The sequence below is a fragment of the Alligator sinensis genome, unplaced genomic scaffold (assembly GCF_000455745.1).
Source record: "Alligator sinensis unplaced genomic scaffold, ASM45574v1 scaffold599_1, whole genome shotgun sequence".
In the NCBI taxonomy this organism is placed as follows: domain Eukaryota; kingdom Metazoa; phylum Chordata; order Crocodylia; family Alligatoridae; genus Alligator; species Alligator sinensis.
In genome coordinates this window covers 201,198-225,367 of record NW_005841968.1, presented here as the reverse complement: position 1 = coordinate 225,367, position 24,170 = coordinate 201,198, and the positions used below count along the sequence as shown (strand labels likewise).

The 24,170-nt window shown below is 45.3% G+C and overlaps 1 protein-coding gene across 9 annotated transcripts in view; it reads right to left on the bottom strand.

Annotated features, from left to right (window-relative positions):
• The window catches only part of LOC102380629 (sodium channel protein type 5 subunit alpha), a 252,836-nt gene that overhangs the window by 29,031 nt on the left and 199,635 nt on the right, over positions 1–24,170 (bottom strand). For all 9 annotated transcript variants that reach the window (XM_025200461.1, XM_025200458.1, XM_025200464.1 and 6 more), the window contains 2 exons: positions 20,882–21,036; positions 17,752–17,925 (listed from right to left, as the gene is read on the bottom strand). In XM_025200461.1, coding sequence (XP_025056246.1) covers positions 17,752–17,925; positions 20,882–21,036 — 329 coding nt within the window. The remainder of the gene's footprint in view (positions 1–17,751; positions 17,926–20,881; positions 21,037–24,170) is intronic.

Sequence of the window (24,170 nt, the reverse complement as noted above, 5' to 3'; positions counted from 1 at the left end):
CTAGGCCTGAGGTAGGTGCTCAGTTCTGTGAGGGCCAAAGAGCTTATGGGAATGTGAAGAGGCAGAATTGTAGGCACTCAGGGGACTTTGAATGACAAAACTAAGGCACGTATGGAGCATAAGTACCTACAGAGTCAGGTGACAGCCAAGCAGGGGTTTTCAGGATCATAATTTGGGACTTTGGCTTCTGAATCCTGCCTAAGTCCCAATGTAGTGTTTAGTTTTGTTTGGAAAAGACAATGATCTTATTTTTCCAGGGCTTCAGTTTCTCAGCTGCAGTGTTGCGAGGGTACATACAGAACACATGCCAAGGCATTCAGATATTATAGGAGATTTTAAAGGTATCCAAGGTAGCTAGTCTGTAGCATCTGACAGTGCAGGCTTGCCTTCTGCTATGCAGACTGTGGAGTTTTGTCTAGTCTTTTTTCTTTCTTTAATTATTTTAATCTGCAAAGCATTTTTGCTTCTGGGATATCCAACAGGTATTTTTCCACAACCGAACTGATCTTGAGCTGAGGACATTTACCCAGATATTCAGTCTAAAGTTTCTTTTACTTAATTTAATCCAGTTGCTCTTTGTTATGTTATGTCCTGCAGCACACCCCTCCTCTCCCTCATTGGTGGTCACACCATTTATCACCTGTTTTCACATTCCCATTTACCTGTTGCTTCAACCTCATCCCACACCTCCCTTCCTACTCAGATTTTACTTAGGCAACATATGCCTCTTAATGTAGGCTGTTTAGGTGCTTTCCCTAAGTAGATATGATGTAAAAATTGAAGATGGATGTCAGCATTTTTTATGAAGCAGTTTAGTTCTTTTTCCAGGATGTCTTCATTTTTCTAGGCTCCATTTTCATTGCTCTTCCCTGAATCCCATTCAGTTAATACAGATACAGGCAGATAGAGGGACATGGAAGGGAAGAAATCCTACTTAGGATGCTGCCACACTCTTACATGATGCTAGAAGCATGCTGCATATTCCAGGTGTAAAACAATGGTGAATTATAAAAATGGATGCGTGGGATGATGAAGCAGCTGAACAAGAAAAGCGGCATCAGGTTAATGCTTCTGCTCCCTCAAATGCACATTATCTTCACTGGAATTTCCTGTTCCTTCTGGCAACCAGTGCCCCCTCTTTTTTCCTCTCCCCTTCCCTACCCTTTCTAGTCTCATTGGTGCCTTCTATTTAGTAGCTCTGCTTCCTGCAGACCCTTTGCAGATCTGATGAAGTAAGTCCTCTGCTTACAAAACATCTCTGATTTAGTTAGTCTATAAGGCTAGGGACAGAAGTTATACTTAAACCAGTTTAAGTGATCAGAAACAGGTTTAAACCTGTAACAGAACAGAAGTTCAGTGCACTTCGACCGCTTTCAAAATTGCTGAAACTGGTTTAAGATAAACCTGGAGGGATGTAATATCAGACTTAACTGATTTATGTCAAACCAGTTTCTGGAACTTTTGTCCCTGATCCCTTCCTGGTTCAAGTTTGCTCACAGGCCCCCAGTATCCCAAGGTGCTTTGCAGCCCTGGGCTGTGCTGTCTGCTCCAGCAGAGCAGGATCTGCCCCACCCCTCTGCTTCCTAGCTGGAGCACTATCACTCCTCTGGCTGGCTGGGGTGGGGGGAAGCCATCCCTCCAACCTGGCTCTGGTCCCCTAGCCATGTGCAGCCTGGTGTGGGGACGGGGAGGGAAGGGAAGGGAAGGATTTGGCTCTATCCCCCAGCCATGCCCTTTGTGTAGCCTCCTGGTCAGCTGGAGGCAGGGAAGCCTGTACTGGGGCTTGGCTCCACCCCACAGAGCTGGAAGCAAGAAGAGGGATTGGAGTCCCCCAGCCACACCTCCTCCTCAGCCTCCAGCCTGGCTTTGGTGGGGTGGAGGGGAAGGGAAACCTGCACTGGGACTTGGCTCTGCCCCTGGGAGCCAGGAACCAGAAGCATCACTGGAGCCCTCCTGCCACAACCCCTCCTGGACCACCTGACGGGGGGTGGTGGGGGAGAGAAGCCTGCACCAGGGCTTGGCGCCCCCACTTCAGCCAACCTGGAGGCTGAGGAGGGTGTGTGGACGGGGGAGTCTAGCCCCACTCCTGGCTCCTGGCTCTCAACTCTGGGAGGGCAGAGTAAAGCCCCCAGTTCAGGCTTCCTCTTCCCACCCCTGTGCCGGGCTACTCCCGACCCGGGGTCTGCTGCCGCACCATGGGGGTAGGTTTTTCTCCCACAGCACTTCCTTAGCCAGCCTGGAGGCTGAGGAGTAGGTGTGGCTGGGGGGGGCAGAAATCACCCAGTTCCTGGCTGTCTGCAATGGCCTGCAATCTGGGAGGTGTGTTCTAGGGCCCCCAACTACTGGTATGGGCCACTGCAGGGGCCTGGCTGCCTTTCCTGTTTGAAAAGTGAACATCAGTTCACTTGCTTATTGGTTCAATCTACACAGTTTAGAGAAACCTGAAAAGATTAAATCGATTCAGCCTCAGACTCTTTGGTTGTCTGTACTTAGCCTAAAAGTAGGTGCTTATCCTGCCTTCTGCCTAACTTCAGACTAACACGGCTAACTACCTCTGTCTACTAATGAAATCCCGGTGCTACAGAAGTCAACGAAAAGACCTGCCATTGACTTCAGTGGGGCCAGGTCTTCACACAGGGAGATTCTAGGTATGTTGCTCTGCATGAGTAAGGCTGTGGACTGAGTTTCTATGCAAAGGAGACTTTTCCTTTCTTTATCTGGTTCAGGCCTCAGTTCATCTCAGTACAGACAAACCAAAGGTCAGAGCAAGCACTGTTAAAGTTTTCCAAACATTTGTTCCATGGACACTGCTCCTGAAATGGGCAGCATGAAGTATCCGGCTCAAAGTCACTGGTAAGTTTTCCAACAACGCTCCAGGGCTTCAGACAAAAATATGCCCAAAGTCGCCTGCTCCACCTTGACTTCTTTCATGTTGTTTAGAAAGGCCGTTGTTGTTGAGCTCCCTCTAATCCTAGCATTTAGGGAAGTTTGTTGCACCTGCTTCTTGCGTTCATTGACCATGGACAGTTTTATCTCTATAGATTTCCCCCGCTGAGCAGGATGACATAACTCAAAGTGAGAGGAAGTCGGTTTCAGATGTCAACCCTATCAGGGCTCAAAATCCCCTAGAGTCAGGTAAATACATAGATGCTCTAACCCCATCACTGTGCCATCAGCAGCTGTTTAACAAAACCTTCATTTTCTTTTCTTCCAATCCAAACAAAATACTCTATACTTTTAAAATCTTGTTTCTCAATTAACCACTTAAAGTGCCAGCTCTTGAAATCCCCAGTGATTATCATGCTCATGTAATGTGTTTTTAAAGGAAAAGATATGTCATTTCTTGGGGTCTGCTGAATGAACAGCATGTATCCAGAACATCTGCAGAGGAGATCATGTTCAGGGGCGATCAGCATGGGTTCATCAAAGGCAGGGCCTGCCAGACCAACCTGATTGCCTTTTATGACCAAGTAACTAAATCCCTGGATGATGGTGTCGCTGTGGACGTAGTCTTTCTAGACTTTAAGAAGGCCTTTGACACTGTCTCTCACCCCATCCTCATCAATAAATTAAGCGACTGAGACATTGATGCCTGAACAATTGGATGGGTAAAAAATTGGCTGATGGGGCACGCCCAGAGAGTAGTGGTGGACGAATCCTACTCAACCTGGTGAGATGTGAGCAGTGGGGTCCCCCAGGGCTTGGTCCTTGGGCCTGCACTGTTTAACATCTTCATCAGCGACTTGGACGAGGAGGTGGAAAGCACATTGTCCAAGTTTGCTGATGACACCGAGATGTGGGGCAAGGTGGACACACTTGAAGGGAGAGAGAGGCTGCAACTAGATTTAGACAGACTACAAAATTGGGCAGACAAGAATAGGATGGGGTTCAACATAGACAAATGCAGGGTGCTGCACCTTGGGAGAAGGAATCCACAGCACACATACAGGCTGGGGAGTTCCCTTCTTGAAAGCACAGAGACGGAAAGGGATCTCGGAGTCATTATTGACTCCAAGATGAACATGAGCCGCCAATGCCAGACCGCAGCCAGCAGGGCCAGCCATACCTTGTCATGCATCCAAAGGTGCATCTCAAGCCGGTCCAGAGAGGTGATACTCCCCCTCTATGCGACTTTGGTCAGACCACAGTTGGAGTACTGTGTCCAGTTCTGGGCGCTGCACTTCAAAGAGGATGTAGCCAGCCTGGAGAGGGTTCAGAGGAGGGCCACCCGCTTGGTGAGAGGGGAGCAGGACAGGCCCTATGAGGAGAGACGGAGGGACCTGAACCTGTTCAGCCTCAGCAAGAGGAGGCTGAGGGGGGACCTGGTGGCTGCCTACAGACTCATCAGGGGGGATCAACAGCAAATAGGTAAAGCCCTTTTCTCCCCAGCACCACCTGGGGTGACGAGGAACAATGATAATAAGCTGATGGAGAATAGGTTTAGGTTGGAGATCAGAAGGCAATATTTTACAGTTTGGGTGGCCAAAATCTGGAACCAACTTCCTAGGGAAGTGGTCCTTGCCCCCACCTTGGGCAAATTCAAGAGGAGGTTGGATGCTCACCTGTCTGGGGTCTTGTGAACCCAGCATTCATTCTTGCCTGTGGCAGGGGGTCAGGCTAAATGATCTGTTCAGGTCCCTCCTGACCCTAGCTACTCTGAAACTCTCTCTCTGTAAAATATCTGCACATCTTTCCAGGACAACGGCAAGAAGGATCAATGAATTAAACAGAGCTTGAAGATTGGTACCAGGCTCTGAAAAATAAGTAGCTTGACTAACGAATATTTAAAGTTAGCACCAAGCTGCATCTGGTGAGGTGAATGTCTGAGTTAAATCAGTGTGAGAGTCCAGTAATAATGGATATTTGACTGGAAAATATTTATTGTCTTGGAGTCAATTAATTAAACTTTCTTTCATTGCTTGCCACAGCTTTCCAATTCAGTATTTAAAAGGCTATTGTAGTGTTCATTAGATGACAAATACAGCTTCTTATTTGCATCCCACTGAACAATAACAGGGTCCCCACGGTGGTAGGTGCTGTATATGCATTTTGTCCAACACAAACCCTGCATCATCATCACAATTAACATTAGAGTAACATTAGGTAAGCTGAATTTATTTCCTTAATTATTTAGCCAGTAATTTTAAGGAGTGCACTTCGTGGACCCATGCTGCATATGTTTATGTTACACTCTTTAGGAAAAAAAAAAGACCCTGCAAAGCAAGGAAGTTGTAAAGTGAAGCCCTCAAGTTTGTAAACGCTTGAATTAAGGCTTCCTATGTCAACTTAGTGGGCCCACTTTCTGTGTATATCTGCTAATACAGTCTTCAATTACATAATCTCATACTATTTTAAACAAGGACCCATGACAATTTATATCAGCTGAGGGATTGCCTTCTAATCCTTAGTGCTCACAGCCACATACACAGACACTTTAGATTTTTTAACAACACATTAGTAACGTGTACACATAGGTCTTGGTCATGGCATCTTGCTGCACTCCAGTAATCAGATGGGCAGCTTTTACAGGAGTGATAAGCAGTTATTAATTTGACATCAACTGAAGTCAAGGGTGTTTAATGAACAGGTGGATCCAGCCTTCAGAGCTTCTCTGTCTAGCCCGCTGGGCTACTGGCAGACTACTGGATGTTGGGGGTGTGACCCACCACTTTGGTCCTGTTGGCTTGCTGCTGTGGCTGCTCCCAAACCCTTGTTGCATCCCTGGGCCTACTGATGCCCCCAGACTCCTGTGGCTGCCAGACCCCTTCCACCATTGCTGGACCCCCTCCTTGGACTCCTCGCCACCTCTGCGCCTACCACAGGTTCCCTCTGAATCCCTTGCTGCCTTCAGACCTGCTGTTGCCACAGTGGCCATGGAAGCTGCCCCCATCTCCCAGGCTGGATCTGGCCTGTGGTCCAGATCCAGTTTGCAGCCCCATGTGAGTTTGACACCCCTGATTTAAGCTAAAGAGCAAAGTTGGTGCCAGAATAAATGGATATAAATTCAAATTCTAACTGGAGATTACATAAAGGCTCCTAATCATAAGAGAAGTGAAGTTCTGGAACAGGCTTCCAATAGGAGTAGTGGGAGCAGAAAAATCTATCTCTTTTTAAGATGAAGCTTGATACCTTTACGTAAGAGTTTCTAGGACCTGATAGCCACAATAGTGGGGAGAGGGAGCGGGCTGGATTCAGAGACCCAAGAAGTACCTCCAGCCCCTACAGGCAGATTTGAATGGAGGGTCATTTACTTTTGTTTAGAACTGCCTTTCAGGGATCAAAAAATGTATCACTTCATAGTTATGGATGAAGGCTCATTAGATGTGATGTTTAAGAACAAGTCTTTCAACAAATTCAAGTAAATCATAACAGACCAATGCACTGAAAGGGAGAGCCCAAGCAATGGGTTTTGGTCTTTCTGTTTGCCTAGGTGAACTTCAACCGATGGGCCAGACATGGGTTGGTACCAAGCATGGGCTATGCCTAACTCCAGATGCTTGAGATAACTCTCTTTGTGCCTCTTTTACCTTGTGGTGAGAATTAAACTAAGACAATGTAACCTGAAATGAAACAGGCATAAGTTGCCACAGTTTAGTTTTCCTTTGCTCGAGAAATGGGGACAGTCATCGCGCAGCCTCTGAGCCATGGTAAAACCCTGCCCTCTTAATTGTGGGCACATGGGGTAATTGCAAAGTTGGGAGAAACAGGGGCTCTGTTAGGTTCACTTGGGGTTGGTCTCCCTTTTTATGTGACATTAGTTAAATTACCTAGCTCCTGCCTGTGCTTCAATTTTCTCAGCTATGATGCTGAGACGATTAATTATCTCACAGGCACATAATGCAACTTAATTCATTAAAGATTGTAAGGTACTTTCAGATTGTCAAATGGCAAGGACTGTACAAGTGTCAAATACTAGCGTAATATTCTTTTCAAAATTGGAAAGAGCCGGCTTCTCATTGAGATGCCCTGAGTGGGCTAAAAAATTCAAGGGTTGAATTTTTTAAACCCCACCTTCCTTTACATAACTACTGTTTGTACCCAGAAATAACTGCAGGCACAATGCTGTTCCTTCAGTTTGCCTAAGTTTAATTAGTCTCACTTGTATATCTCATATACCTTACCCAGGCAGTCAGATGTCTAAATGACAAAGTGTACCCACAAATAATTGCAGGTGCAAAAGTGCACCTGGTATTAATTGTTCATAGAGAAAAGGATGGCTGGATTGAATTCAAGCACCTAAAGTCATCATTTCTGAGTTGTTCTTGAAACTTCAGTTTATGTGGGAAAAGCACTTTTTTGCTGTTGCAAATCAAAAATGGCTAAATGTATTTTACCTGCAAGATCTCTATACATTTAGCCTGTAGGCTGAATCCCAGGAGAGAAAAGCTTTAGGGCAGACTTTCAAAGGCACAAATAGGAGGCTAAGGATAAAGCCTCATGAATAGTTTCTTGTGGTATAGAAAGGGCAAGGTTTTATTGCTTTTGATCTGATCTGTGCTAACTACCCATGTGTCTGCTCTTATCTTGTGGTAGTGAAAGTTAAAATGCAGGAGCTTAGCCTTGCATAAAAGAAGGGTAAGTAACAAAGGTTTACCTTCCACATACCATGGGGTAAGAGTGTTCATGCCAATAGTTACCATATTTACTAGAATCCAAGACAAAGGTTTTTTCCCCATTCAGCATGCAGGGGAGGGGGAGCCCCTTATCTTAGCTATGAGTACAAGCTGGGGGAGGGCTGGGGAGGGCAGTGCTTGTGTCTCCAGCCCTGAGCCTGGGCTCATAACAGTGGTGGCACCTCTGGCCCCAGCTCCAGGGCCAGGGCTGAAGCTGCCAAACCTGCAGCACCTGCTGCATGTCCTGGCTGAGGCCAGAGCCAGCATGTGCTCTGTGCATCTTGCCCCTGTGTAAAGTGGTACCCACCCAGGAGCTGGAGCTACAAGGGTAAGGTAAGTGGCAGTAGGGAGGACTGTGCGGGGCAAGTAGCAGGGGGACCACACAGGGGGCAGGTGGGGGGGGGTGCAGGCAGTGGGGGAGGGTAAGTAATGGATGGGATAGGTGCCCAAGGGTTCAGGCACTGTGGGGAGTGGGAAATATCAGGGGGTACAGGCATGGACGGGGTAGGTGGAGCAGGGGGAGGGTAAGTAATGGATGGGATAGGTGCCCAAGGGTTCAGGCACTGTGGGGAGTGGGAAATATCAGGGGGTACAGGCATGGACGGGGTAGGTGGAGCAGGGGATATAGACACCATGGGAGCAGGCACGGGACACATATGCACTGTGAAGGGTAGGCAGCCGGGAAGCGAGAGGTGGGAACAGGAGGCAAAGCGCAAGGGTCAAGCTACTTGACTCTCCTGATGCCTATCCCACCACCACTTGCCCCACCTCCTCCCCACCCCCACTGCTTATCCCACTTCCCAGTGGGGAGAACAAATGTAATTAGATGCTAGACATGGAACAAGAATTAGATTCTAGACATGGAAAATTATAACAAATTAATCATTTTTCCATGTCTAGATTCTAGTTCCTGGGGTGTTGTCTTAAATTCAGAGTAGTCTTGGATTAGGGTAAATGTAGTACTTGAGAAATGTGGAAAAGCTCCCCCCATATTATACGTCAGTATGTTGTTCATATGTCTATACTCTAATCATCATTTGTTCATGAGTCCTGGTCCTGCTCCCATTGCTTTAAGCATGAGAAAGATTATACCCCAAAAGAAGTGTTTAAGAAAATCATCAGTGAGGTAAAACTAGGGAGTACAATGGGGAAAATTTGTGGAATCTTAACTGCAACAGCCATAATATCCTTATGTTGAAAACTTAAAGCTCTTTAGCCTAGTTAGTATTTCTTCCAGTGTCCAGCCTTCTGGAGCATCAGTGCAGCATCCCAGATTTAAAGAAAAGCTATCAATCTATTCTGATTTTTCCAGTGCCATTCTTACCACTTAGAAATTTCGGGCTAGATCCTATTCTACCTATTAGGCGCCCAAGCGAAATCATATCCCACCATGCTCACATCCCTGAAAAATGTAGATGGATTCTCCCTCTATTTCCTATTTTTGTAAGTTAGTTTGAAGGCTAGGAAGATGGTATGCTACAAAAGTAGATGTGTTAATGTTCTGCCAATGTGTTAATGTTTAGCAGGGTAGAAAAGGATCATACTTAGGAATGTAAGTCCACTTAGACTGGTGGGATAGGATTTGGCTCAGGCACCTAATAGGTAGAACAGGATCTAGCCTGAAATTTCTAAGTGGTAAGAACGGCTTGATTATACCTGCTAATCAGGTAATTATGGGCATAAAAGAGATCCCAGTGTAAAAAAACCCCACGCAGTGAACATGTGCATGGGCAGCGCGTTCAGTTTGCGGCACTGCAGATGGGTTTGTGGCACCGCGGACTGCCCGCGTGCTCTCATCTGGACGCGCCTTCTGTGTCTCAGTAAAAAAACTTTCAGCTGTTTATTGGAATTATTATGTCTTTTGTGTTTGCACAGCACCAAGCACAAGAGGGTCTCTCCTGTGATGGAGGAAGTAAAGCACAACACCAGCAACAACAATACTCACTTTCCTACTGCCCAGAAGTCCCATCTCAAGAACTGGAACCAAAGCATTTTGAATAAAAGGATTCAATGAGGCATTCCTATGGGGTTTTTTAAAATCTGAGGTTTCCCCTCCCTTCACCCCTCAGTAATACTCAAGCTAAGGCCATGAACTTTCTCATCACTCCATGTTCTCAGTTACTTCATTATTTAACATGCCCATGCCTTTCAAGGCAACATTTGCTGATCAGAGAGCAGCCCTGTTGTAAACAGCATGTGCCACTCTTGTTGGATGAAGTGCTTTTAAATAAATCAGTTCTGCACTCTAACTGTTTCCTGCTGTTTGCCAGAAGATGCTTTCTGTGTCTAGCTGTTCTCTTAATCTTTGTCACCTCCTTTACACCTGCTCAGGCTTTTCTAACAGCGACAGCGAATTCCCAAGGCAGATGGCCTGAGAATCAAACAATAAAGCTCAACTCATTTGTGAGGGCAGGCCTAGTGATCATTCCCTGGGAGCTCACACAGTATCACAGCAGGGAAGGCACAGCCACCTTATTGATATTCAGTTCTCCCTCATAACCAATTTTCAAAGTTTAGGTCAGCCCCTCCTAAGCCACCTTTTCACTTTGAAACACATCTTCTCACAGCACGTAATGGAGTGATATGTTATATAAAACCAGCTCTGGCTGGGGGGGAGAGTGAACATCCGGAAATGTTCAGAACCACGGGGTTGGACCTTTTTGGTTTTTCTGTTGGAATAAAAAGTTAAAAGAAAGTCCTCACTTTAAAATAAGGTTGAGTATTCAGCTCCGCTCTGCACAGCGACAGCCTTGTCATGTAATCATAGGGCTAGAAGGACCCTCAAAGGTCATGTCATCCACTAAAGCTTACCCTGCTCACCCACTCCCATGCTCTTCCACCCGACTGAGTCTCTGTTGACTGGCCAAGCTATTAGCCATGCTTGTGCTCAAAGCCAGGGTGTTCTTGATAGGTAGGAAGAGTAACTTCAGGATAATTTGCCAAGGTGACACCTTATCTTCATTAAATCCTTTGTCAAACCTACTTCTACTATGATACCTGCAAATCACTACTATTTGGCACTGTGCTGGCAAGTGGGGAGCTGTGCCTTCTCCTTTACTGTTCTCATCTCTTTGTTTTTCCTCCCTCTCAACTTCCCGACCACAATTTATGTGTTTGCTTAGTCCACCTGCTAAGCCTCAGCTAATTCCTAGGCCGTGTCCTCTTTCAGGAAAGAGCAGTGTTCTGACTTCACGGTAGCAACCACGTGGTATCTAACAAGAGGTGAAAAACTATGCATTGTATTCATAAGCTTGTGTAAGTCTATCCCAACTGTGCAGTCGGTCCAATAAAAGGAATCACCCACACAAATCCTTGCCTTTCGCCTGGTTCCTGGACCGATCACAGCTACATCCCTCTAATACTAGAGAAGACAAGGTCATTTGTAGCGTTCACCCAGTTTAACAGGTTGAGCCAAACATTGGAGGGCAAATCTTGCATTTTACTTTGGCTTGCTAACATATGTTAAAACGACGGCTGCCTTGTCAGTGCTAGCTTTTTACCTTATTTATTACAACACGTTAGCTAACACATGGTAAGAACGTGCCTTTTCTCCTATTAAAGACAAGGCTCCAGACTGTATGCTCTCCGGGGCAGGTTTTTATTAGTCAGCTTGGACCGGTCTGAGAAGAGTTACAGCAGAACTGGAATGTAAAAAGTTTGCTAATTTTGCTCTGAAGTAATAATGTTTCGTTATAACCTATGGATTTGCAATAACTTCCAACCAGCAGTCACAGATTCACTTACTCGGACACCTCCCTTTGAAAGACCTTACTGCTTTTTCTTTAGCTCACTCTATATCCGCCACTCGTATGCTTTTCATACCAAAAGTTGAGATTGAACACGTTTTTAAGATAATTTCCAAACAACACAAATTGGGTTTTGCTGTTGTTTGGGAGCAACTGATTACAGCAGATAATGCAATTGCTGGAAAAGCAAGCAGAAATCACATCCCTAATCAACAGGGAATGCAAATATAGAAAACAATTAAAGTAATCAAAAGCCATATTTACCGCAGTTTTTAATTGTCACTTAAAGACATGACAACACAATGTGAAGGCATAATTCAGTTTAGTTCTCAACTGGGGATGGCAAGTAAGCTTTAAGTTGCTACTGTCAAAACAGGGGTTGTTATTTTTCTACCTCCCAGGGCAGTCAGGCCTTGCAAGTTCAATGTAGAAATCCTAGAAGAAGCATGTTCCATGAAACTGCTCATATTTTGGAAAGGGTAATGTTCCATGTTTTAAGCAGTCAGTGAAAATGATGCTTCAATGGAGAAGAGACCACCCAGCAACAGCTTTCAAACTAACACACAGGTAGTGCCATTAGAGAAAGTTGTTCCCAAGGAAATATAAGTCTCTAAGTGACTCACATCAGTGCAAACAGCCAAAGCACATTCTGTTATGTCTCCACTCAATAAAAAAGGGATAATTCTTTGGATACAAGTTTTTTTTGGCCAAGGAATGGACTATGTTTTATTTTATTCCTATATTTATTTTATTGCATTTAATTTATGTCATAAAATCGCTATTAGTGCACCTGTCCAAGTACCTAACCTGAGTAATCCAATGAGTTTGTCTCTGTCAAGTTTTTCTTGCTGTACCGGGTTTCCAAACTATTTTGTAGATATATCCCTCCTAACGGGAACGGACTATCTACCTCTGAGTTAGCCAAACAGGTGCTCTAGGAAGCGGTGGTGGGATAAATACAATTCCCTTTGCTGACAAGGTTCTTTGGGTAAATGTGATATCGTTTATTAGACCAACTAAATAGTTAGAAAAATTGTTTTTTGTAAGCTTTCAGGTACAAACACCCTTCTTTAGGCACAGGGAGAGTTTGTTGCTGCTTTGTGTGCTCTCCGGGGTGGAATTTCAGTAGGCAACATTCAGTGAGGATCTAGGGGGGGAGAGGGTTATGATCTGCACGTTAGATCCCTTTCCCTCGAGGCTGCAGGATACATTAGGGGTGTGCGAAATGGGCCGTATTTAATTCGGATTCAACCTGAATAGGGGACAGTGATTTGATTAGTTGATTCGGATCACTGTCCCTGATTCGATTAATCCGAAACTGAATCTGAAGATTTGATGCTGATTTGGAGAACCAGCAATTCAGCCATAGACACAGTTTTAAATATTTTTTCTACGTACCTTGAGGTACCAAGCAGTTTGTGAATGCTGCAATGCTGGGGCGGATGAAGCAGGGGGGCCCCCCACATGCTTGGCGGCGAACCCAGAAGTGGACCTGAAGTACTTCTGGTCCACTTCCGGGTCTGCTGGGGAGCGCGCTGGGGCCCGCGGGGGGGCGCGCCGGCCCCCCCCCCCCCACATCCCCCCAACTCAGTGATCCGCCACCAGGGGACCCTGGGTGCTCCCTCAGACCCAGGAGGCACCAGTCACCAAGCCAGAGGGGGCTATGGGGGGGCCCCCAGCACGCTCCCTGATGGGACTAGAAGTGGACTGGAAGTGCTTCTGGGTCCACTTCCATGTCTGCTGCTGAGTGTGCTGGGGAGCTCCCCACACTCCTGCGGGACGCTCCATCTGCCCCAGCACTGCAGCATTCACAAGTCGCCTGGTACCTTAAGGTATGCAGAAAAAACATTTAAAACTGTGTCTATGTCTGAATCTCCGAATCTCTCCGAATCGATTTGGAGGGTTCTGATTTGATTCAGAGAGATTAAAGGGTCTCCTGATTTGATTCAGATTCAGAGATTCGGCCACCCAATCAGGCCAAACCTCCACCGAATCGAATCAGGGACCAAGGCTTTGCACAGCCCTAGTAGATATGTAATGCACTGGGAATGTTGTTGGAGAAGACTGTCAATACCCAAATGAACAAGTCTCAGACAAGAGACTGCAAGCTCCTTGCTCAAGGAAACACCTTTGACAGAGGCAATGTCTTCACTTATCACACATCTGACTCCAGCAATGTCTGGAGTCATCTGTAGTTTTTCACCACAGCTAATTAACAACTGATTAAAACACAGAAGCTGCATTGGTGCTGACTGGTTGTATGTCCAGGCTGGTATACTCAGGGTTTTTCCTGAATGAATTGCAAACAAGCAGAAAAAGTGACTGCTTTCTTTTTCTTACTGAACATTTTAGAAGTAGATGAGAGCAATTGCTCCTCTTCCCCAAGTATTCTATTCTAACCCCTCCACCCTTGTCTGACGTATATAAAGACCCCTTGGGGGTGGTTAGCAACAAAGTTATTGAATGAAGACCTCCATGGCTTGTATGATATCAAGCTCCAGGTTGCCACCTTTTCTGAACCTGCCAGTAATGGAATAACTTAACCAGTATCAACAGAGATTGGGCAAGAGATTAGAGCTAGCTAACCTAGGGTTTGTATTAGATCCCAGCTCCTTCTGGATATCAAACCACATAGCTAGTTGAACCTGCCCAAAACAGCTCTGGTAATGGTCAGCTTGAATTCCACGCAGCTCCTAGCTTTGGCCATCTTCATGCTCCTAGTTTAAGCCGCTGTGTGTGTGTAAACAGGATTTTGTTTGTATGTATGTTTGGCAAATGGCTCTTCTTTTGTAACTGCCTGCATGTATATCCTCAGGTACTTGTGCATGACTGTTTCCTTCTCTCTGGTGCAAATGACAATGATAGTCAGGTCCATTCAAGCTTCAGACACACTACCACCTCTTAGCATTTTCATACTTGATCATAACCATGGGTTTACAAATCTATCACCCTGCTTCCTGGGCATAAAAACATCACTATTCACTGCGCTGATATGGATTGGAACGGACTGGCCTTCCCTTAGCAGTACACTTGTAAATTGCTAGGCAGGCGACTTCTTGTATAAGTGTATATCCTTGGTAAGCATGTGTGGTATTCAAGCAGATTCACAATGGGGGCTTTCCTACCAGTCCTTAGTTTTAATGAGCATGCATTTCTCTAGTTACAATCTTCCCCTCTCCCCACCCCACTCAAGCCTGTTGTTGTGCCGTTAACATGATCTTATTGTATTGCAATGATCTTAAAAGCCCTGTTTTATCCTTTTGCTAAATTGACACATTCCTCTGAGGTAGAATGAGGTCCATTATCAGAGATCATCCTGCAGGGATTCTATAGCTAGTGAAAATAGCTTTCTGTTAGTAGATTATTGTGTATTTTTAATGTCTGGGATTTGCAATCCAGAATCTACTTTAGTAATGTACAATTATGAGATAGTGTTCGCTTTTCCAAAGGCACAAATTAGTGTCAAAGGTCTGTCGCAGATTTGGATAAGTACCTCAAAACATTTCTGCAACAATTTGCTTAAATAATGTATTTGCTTTATGTTTCTTTACGTTCACTCCCTTTCCAGGTTTTAATGAGCTACTTTATTGACAGCAGTGCTCATAAAAATTAAGTTTTATGTGAACATTAGAGAATATTTGCAAATTTGGAACTTGTCACACACCAGAAACCCAATTTAAAGAGTTACACTGGAACAACTGGAAAGCATAGATCACTAGACCATGCTGAAAAATGTGAAAAATATCATGTGAAAAATATATTCTTTCCCTTTAATAGCATACATGAGGAAGAGAGAGGAGTATAATTTAAGATTCATGATTTATTTATTGATTTAAAAAATCAATGTATTAAAGCTCTGGGTTGCTCCCAAAAGCAATGTACAGATGTTTAGTTTTTACTGGGAAAATCACTGCTCTTCCACTAGAAAACAAAAGTATGCATTCGGACATTCAGGCTTTTTCTCCCAGAGCAAAAATGGCCATTCCACGAGAAAAATAACCCAGGAACAACCTGGGTTAAATCCCTCCTGGGAGAGTTTCTCCCAGGACACTCAACATCTGCACTGAGAGCCTGGACTCTAGCCAGCTTCCTCTAGTCTCCATGCTCTGCTCAGCTGAGTGGTAGGGTTGGTGTTTGAAAAGCCAGCGTGGCTAGAAACTGGGTTTGCAGGCCTGGCTCTCCACCATGCTAGCTTCCCCTTGTCCCTCAGCTGAGCTGTGGGGGCAGAGATGTAAAAGCCAGAGGGGCCAGGAGCTGGGCTTGGGGGAAACCTGTCAAGCCTGGTGCCTAGCTCCTTCATCTTCCCTTTGCACCTTCCCTGCTGCTCAGGTGAGTGGTGCGGGTGGTAATGGAAAAGCCAGTGCAGCTGAGAGCCTGGCATGTGGAGGTTTTTGCCAAGCCCAGGTCCCAACTCGCTGGCTTCCCCTTGCTGCCCAGGTGACAGAGCGCAGGGCAGGGGGAGGCAGGCTGCTGTGTCATGGCAGCAAGGCTTGGGAGCCTTGCCACCATGGTGAAATACCCTCGCCTCACCCTGCATGACCTTGAGTCAACCCAGAACAGTGCAGGACGAGGCAGGCTGCCATGCCCCTGTGGCAAAGCTCCCCGGGCATTTATACACGTGGTCTGGGAGTGTGCAGGCGGGGGCGCTTTAATTAGAGCAGCTCCAAGAGCACTTTGTGTATCAGTGTCCCCCCTGCTTAAAAATGGTGGCGGGGTCACTTTATCTAAAGCTCATTTGACAAGCTTTAGTTAAAGCACCCGGTTGACATTTTTAAGCACAGGGACGCTGATACATGAGACACTGGGGTCTGTTGGAGAGCAGTAATTACCACGCTCCAGAGGACTTGATTAATCAGGCCTGCTCCAACATGCTGTAATTACAGTGTGTCGGAGCAGCCTCACTCCTTGTGTATATGTGCCCCGAGTGTGTGGCCACAGTGGCTGAGTGCTCCCCACCTCTCCCTATACTCCTTCGGGTCATCCCAGAGAAGTGCAAGGATCAGGGGCTATTCTCCTGCAGGGTAGAACTGGAAGGGTTTCAGCATCTGCTAACTGCACTTGACAGCCTACCTCCTTCCCAGGCTGGGAGAGGGTAGGCTGTCAATAAATGGGCTCCCCGAAGGGTGGGAGTGGCTCAGGGAAGCCTGGGAAGCTCTCCATCTATGGGGCTAGAGGAACTTCTCCTGGTAGAAATTTCTTCTGGTAGAAATGAACATCTGGATGCAGCCAAAGGCTCTGATCCAGCAATGCACTTATGCATTTATATATCTATAATATTAACCATATGAGTAGCCCCAGTGAAGTGCTTTTCTGGACTGAGGCCAAAGAAAATGTCATCCCTAGACTTGAGGTTCAGGTGTAAAACAGGAAAACATCATTTATGAGAGATTAAATTAATGACACTTGTGTGCAGAGCATCCCTAGCATTTGACATCAATACATCAAGCTAATAAAAGATGGTGTCATAGAGAAAAATGCCTGTGTTAAGCCATTACTGTTAGAATGTAATAAGCTGCTCCTGTCCATCTCACAGAAAGACACTTCACGCACAGTGATCCTGGCCTTTAATTAATTCAGCAGTCGTGTTCATAAGTGGAAATAAAGGCTAAAACCCTACATCCAAGCACTCTGGCATCTACAGCTTTTACATCTGGCATCTACCGGCACCCCAAGGCCTCTGAATTTTTGAGGAACAATTAATACAAATATGGATCCAACAACATTCTTGTAGTGTGAGATTGGTCTTTATTCTGCCTTTCTTTTACTTTTAATGTCTGCCCTCTCAGGGGAACTAAGAATGAATTTTCAGTATTCAACGGTATGAAGGAATTGGATTATTTTATAAGACTTTGTAATGGTGACCCCACTTCAGCAGAGGGAAACATTTCATATCTTCCTCTCTTGGACTCCTTCACTTGTAAATTCTTGGGAGATGGTGCTGAACATTTCGTTATGCATCTCTGGCAGCCTCCCTAGGAAGCCATGCCAAGGATAGCTTCTCTAATCTGCTGAAAGACTTGTGTGCCGAGGTCATGTGCAGCACAGTCAGAGGTAACCAGACCTTGTGCTAAACTGGCATGTGGAATGAGATGGGAAATGCTAGGAGAAAGAGTGAGCCCTGAGAGGTGAAAATGGAGTGTGACTTAAATTAGCAGAGTAACACCTCCTCATAATGATACAAAGCTGTTTTCCATTTCAGCTCATTAATTCCTGAGACTTCTCAGTCACACGCTAAATCTTCCCATTTACTTCTAGGTTTACTCAGGTTGATCTTTACACTCAGAGTGATGCCCCTGACTTTGCAAGTGCAAGAACTGTCAGAGTGAACAGAAGGGTCTTGTAAGCTATATAATCCAACACAAGGAACATAGTATTTCCAAAGTGATACTTACATCTACGATGAGGAAATCAAGCCAACACCAGGCATTGGTGAAATACTTTTTGAAGCCATAAGCCACCCATTTCAAAAGCATCTCCAGGACAAAGATGTAGGTGAACATTTTGTCAGCATATTCCAACATGATTTTAATGTTTTTTCTTTCTTCAAGGTAGATATCTTCAAATGCCTGGAAGTACAAAACACTGATTTGCAATAAACTCTGCAGTGCTACGGTGGCAAATGTTAGTGCTCTGTTCTGCATGTGTGGCATTGTTTGATGTGAAGTCACAGCTAAAGTATATGTTAAATATCAGCTTCCCCTAATGCATCTGCTCATTATGAAGATATTTAAAATTGTGTCTAGTTGTGCAAGTGGATATATAATTATTTACATAATGGGGCTATTTCTTCTGGGTGAGCTGGCTACAAATACAGGGAGACTGGAGGCATGAATGTTATATTTGTGCCAAGGGGAGTTCTGCTCCCAAATACCTTCACATACTTTTGAAAATCAGCACTTTTTACTTTTGATTAAACATAATCAACCAAACATAGCACTAAATAAATTACTCTCATTTGGAAAATGCTTAGATAGTGGGGGGCTGGCAGATTCTTCTGAAATGTGCTCCTGGATCGCTCTGTTTAATAAAAGGTGTCTTTTCCGTGATTTCTAGAACAGTAGTCCAGGCTCATTTCTACCTCAACAGCACCCCATTGTCCTTAAAGGAATTGCAAAGGTGCAACCAATTCATGGATTCAGCAAGGAATTCAAGCATGCACTTAACTGTAGGCATATAGCAAACTCCCACTGATCTCAAGTTGAACACAAACTTATGCCATTTAATTATTGGGAATGGGATTACTAAGCATGTGCTTAAGCACTTTTGTTTTCCAGGCCTGATTCAGTAATCATATTTCAGACAGGTACAAATATTCTGCTCAAGTAATTTTTCCTTCTTATTCTAAGTCAATGACCAGAACGAGGCAGTTTTTAAGAGCTGGGTATTCATTTATTTATGTCTTGTGCTTGACCCGGTCTGCACAAAGCCCTGGAAGCTGAACTACTTCTCTGGTGAATGTGGTGCTTTATTAGACACGCATATTCTGAACCTAATATTTGTTCTCATCTAAAATGGAACTTAGCTGCATTCCCAGGTATTTTTACACCCACTGTCTTTCTCAAAGCATTGTATGTACCAGTCACTCTGGGAAGAGACCTTGGAATAGGTAACTATGATTCGTAGTTCCATGCTTTGTTCCAGAACTGACTTGCCGGGTAAACTTGGGTAAGTGATTTCTCCCTTGTTCATATCTATAAATGATGACTGATCAAACTAATTGCACAGGAGAGGCAACAGACTCACTTAGCATTTGCAAGATGTTCTGAGGTCTCTGGGGGAAAGTGTGTTGTGGCATTGAACAGACGAGGTTCTTTGGGTAAATAAGATATCTTTTATTAGACCAACTCAAATAGCTGGAAAAATTCTTCTTTGCAAGCTTTCGGGTACAAAGAACCTTGTCTGCCTATGTCCTTAGACCAACACGACTACAACCTATACCTTTGTGGCATTGAATGAGTTCAACCTACTGCTATTATAGCCCCATTCTCAAAGTAACTAAGATATAAAGTATTACGTGTGCCAAGATAAAATAAACAACGAGGATCATGTTCCTAATTTTTTTTTTTTTTTACATTTTCTGAGAAATGATTTTTAAATAAACTTTACATTAAATTGACACTCTGCAGAAGGACCCTGCTATTTTGAAGTGATGAAAGCCTCTCATATCTGACTTGGCTTGGTGTTGCTCAACCAAAGAATGGCTTATTGTCCAGTTCCCCCCAATAACTCAAGCTGCCCAGTTTTCCAAACTACTCAGGTGTTGTGAAATCCTGAAGAAAACCAGGATTGTATTACATTATTCTTGCCCTACAAGTGTCAGACAAAGCACTAGGGAAGAACAGGGTGCGATGTTACTAGAAGAATCCATGCTAGTTATCTTCAGTATTTGCATTTAAATGTCTAAAAATCAGCAGTTACTTTCTAAGGTATTTTGAAAAATTAACAAATATTCCAAACCTACAAAAAAAAAAGCATTGCGTGACTTGACACTCACATAGTCACATTGCTCTTTTGCCTTCCGGGATATAGTAATTTAACCAACAAGAAAGCTTTAGCAGTCTATGGAGAGGCTCATGTATAGCCTTTGTGTTTTGGGGTGGCATTTTCACTGGCATCCAGTCTCATAACTCTCCATACAAAAATGATATTTTGAAGGTGTAAAATAACTGTCAGAGAAAAGTACAGAAAACCAATATGCAGACAGACTGGAATTTGTCACAGTCTGTAGGGAGTCACTCACTCTGTCAGATGACTTGCAGTACTTTGCAATTACCGCAAAAAATAACAACAAACTATTTAAAGCTATTTCCCCTCCTCCTTTTCTGCCAACTTTTTAGATGTTACTTTTTATTTGCTACACTAAAACACCACTGGCACTCAGAAATGAGCTTAAAGGTGTTTGAAAAACAGACCCTATCTGGAAAAACTAAACTTCGGGAAAGATCCAGCGTCAAGGTACTACATTTCCTTTGCAGCAGTTGATCAAAGCATTGGCATATAAAGTGCTATAAAGACCTGCCTTCATATCAGGCAAACTATTTTCAGATCCAGTTTATGGTTTAGTTTTGAACAAAACACTTCAGCAAGCCCAAAGATGTTCTTGACAGGAAGGACATGGGTGACAATGTAAGAAACAGCTCTTGTTCCCCCTAGCTAGCGAAATCCAGCTTCGCAGCCTTCCTTCAGTCTGGTCTTCAAGAAATCAACCCTTGAGGAAGATAACTTCAATGACAAATGCTTCATGTTAAGCACCCTCAGTGCCCTTCTTCACATACTGTGTGGTTTCCACTAGTCCACTCCAGCTACTCCCATAGGAGTAAGAGTGAAAGCTTCTGTCATTCCAATTTCTTACCAATATCTCCATAAGGAACAGCTAGTGACGTTACAAACTGGTACGACAAACCAACATCCTTAGAGAAATAAGCAGCAAGAGGTTTCAAGACTTTTCCAGAAGAGGAATGCAACAAGCCTGACATCACTTGCCCCTAGACAAACCTTAATATGAAATTATGTAAAATTTACCAGAGCTCCACTGCTCAGGAGGATCATGAAGATGATGAATGTTTCGAACCAGCTGTGTTCAACTATCCTGTAGCAGGTTTTCCTCAGCCGCCACCAAATTTTGCCTGGAAATTTTGTGGTGTCCGCTGCACAGCATGGGAAAAATTGGATGCAGGCTGAAAAAGAAGTGGGGGGGGGGGGGGGGGAGGGGGGGGAAAAAAGGGGGGGGGGGGGGGGAGACAGAAAGGTCAGTCAAGGATATTTAATGGCCAGCGCCACCGAGAGGATTTCCCAAACATGGGACTATTTGAAAGTTCTTAGTTGATATAGATTCTTCCCTTCTTCCTTCCTCTTCTCTTTTTTATCCTTTTCTCCCTTTCATTCTTGTCCTCCCTGCTTCCACCACAGTACCAAAAAACACCAAGCACCTGAAGATGACGGCTTACTTTAGAGCTCCCTCCCACTGATGTCTAATAGTGTGGAGAGCACTAACAAGGATACTGCAGAGACACCAGACCTATCTTACCATGTCTCAGCAGATGAGACTACTGACCATAGAGAGGCATGACCAGTACTCTGGGCATCAGGGAGGGTGGGAAGGTACTGCAAGAATTCTTAGTATAACAAAGGCAATTTGTTCTCCAGTGCAGCCTAGTGGTTAGGGAGCCAGCCAGGAATGACAGAAACATGAGTTCATATTGCTGCTCTGTCACAAGTTTACTGGGTAAGCTCAGGCAAGCCGCTTGGCCCGCTGGGTGCATCTACACTAGACATTTACTGCAGGCGTTTGCCTAAATAGCTCCGCATTAAATGTCTTCGCATCTACACATGCAATGCTATTAGGATGGAGTAAATGGATTAACTCCATCACAAATACAAATACTATCCTGCAGTGGAGTTTTTTCCTCTGTTGTAATGCATGTGTAGACACTGATGGGGCTGGCTGAGGCACAAGGGTGTTGCAATGAGGGGGCTGCCTGCCCATAGCCAGCCCCTCCACAGCATGTTGGGCTAGGTTGGAGCAGCCCCAGGCTGGCAGTTGACCCCAGGGCACCTTGCCAATTGGGGCTGCTCCAATCCAGCTCAACATGCTGCAGTCCCGGGTGCACGTGTAAACACGGTGCCCAGGAGCAATAAATTCCAGCACAGTATGTGCCAGAGTTTATTGCTGCTTAATAATTGCATGTGTAGATGCACCTATTGCGTGAAATGAATTTACAGCACTTCCTTGCTTCAACTGGGGGCTGTTAGATAAATACATTAAAGAGGATGAGCTGCTTAGAGACTGCAGTAATGGGAGGCTGTACCCCTCACTGAAATAGGTAGAATAATTATCACTTTTGCTAGCCCTAGCAATCTTGACAATCACCTGCTACACTAGAAAGACTGGTTTCAGTTGGAATGGAGAAACCCATCTCCCCACTTTAAAATAGTCTTGCTCTTTAGGCTTGTTCTCAGTAGGAAATCATGACCCCATGCCCACCATGACTCATTTTTCTCTATGCTTACTGGTCAGGCAGTCAGGATCATATGAGCTAACTCATCTCCTTCCAACAGCTTTTTAAAACTGTAAGATTTCCTAGCAGAGAGGAGCTGTGGATCTGAAAAAGTAAGATGCTGGCCCCAATATTATATTCAATATTGACAATAAAAGGACTTTGGCTTCTGTTATTAGGTTGGATGGGATAATAAAAGAATAGACATTAAATATAGATAGGATAAAATATCATGGGCCAAATATTTACCTAGCTAAAAATCCACTCCCATATGAGGTACAAGAGAATGAGTCAAAAGCAGCAGTACAGGGTATCTTATAATATCTTGTAATACATATCACTGCCACTGGAATGAATCCATGGCAATGTGGGGTGGGAAGGGAAGGATGCTCATGGATGGGGCTGTAGTGAGCCTGACAGGGCATATGTCAAGGGTATGTCAATGGAAAAATCCTACTAAGACAATCCTGCGGTGGTGCATGCAACTGTAAAGTAATTGAAGAAGCCTCTGGACAAGTTCAGCTTAGCCCCATCTCACCTTCAAATGTCTCCAATAAATAAAGCTGCGCACAGTGGGATTTTGGCTCCTAAACAGAGCTTGGCAGTAAATGATTTTACCATTTTGCAAATATTTTCAAGACTCCGTCATGTTGCCCCCTTTGGCACAGAAATGAACTCAAGACCTTTTGAAGCTTTTCAATCAGGAACCAGAGTCAGAGAGAGTGCCTAGGTGGCTCAGGTACCTGATTTTGACATTTGAGGGGCAAGGAGCAGTGGTAGGGATTCAACTATCTGCTCTGGAAAGCTAGAAAGATCATCAGGCTATAGAGTTTTCTGTCACTCTCCTATTAGAGCTGTTCCAGGTTATATAATTAAATATTAATTGAGACTGCTTTTAAAGCTGGGAGTAATGTTCAAATCCCTGCCCCAAATCAGCAAGACTAGAAACTTGAACCCAAGTCCCATACCCAAACCGAACCACTTCACCAGCAAGCTTGTACAATGTATGGATGTGAGAGAAACCCTTCCCGTGGATCAAACACCTATAAAGGCTTAGCTCAGGGGTGGGCAAAATATGACCTGCAGGCCGGATCTGGCCTGCCGACCGACTGGATCCAGCCTGCGGCTCCCCCAGGGTGTTCCACATGGGGCTGAGCCCCTCCTGCTCCTGCTGGGGCCACCTGCACATGCAGCACATGCAGCTTCCAGCGGGGCTGTTCCTGATGCAGCTGGGCAGGAGCAGGTGGGGAAGGAGCTGGAGGCAAGGGGAGCATAGCAGCACCCAGCCGGCTGCAGCCACACTAGGAACAGCCCCACTGGAAGCTGTGCACGGTGGCTGGAGCCAGGGCCGGGGCTGGGAGGTGCCGGTGGGAGCACGGCACAGGCTTCTCTGGGCAGGAACGGGCAGGGCGAGGCTCCATGTGGAGCAACGTGTGGGCAGCCGTGGACCTCACCGCCCAGGTGAGCTCTGCTGCATGCATCCTCCTTTCACTCCCAGCTGGCTCCCAGGACCTAGCACCCAGGCACTGCCCTCATACATGTGCACGTTCCCCCCCTCCCAGCCCCCCTCGCAGGGCAGGGGCACGCAGGGAGTGAACTGCGGCTATGCCTGTGCCCTGGCCCTGGCCCCATCCCTGATCTGCCACTGCCCCATGACCCAGCTTCACGATCCCCGTTTTGCCTGGCCATCCTCGTCCCAAATACTGCTCCTGGCCTGCCCGCAGCCTCACTAACTATTGCCGCATGGGGAGTTTTGCTCAGTTCTTGCTTGGGTGGGTGGTCGATGTTGACCCAGCCTGCAACAGCTCACCAAA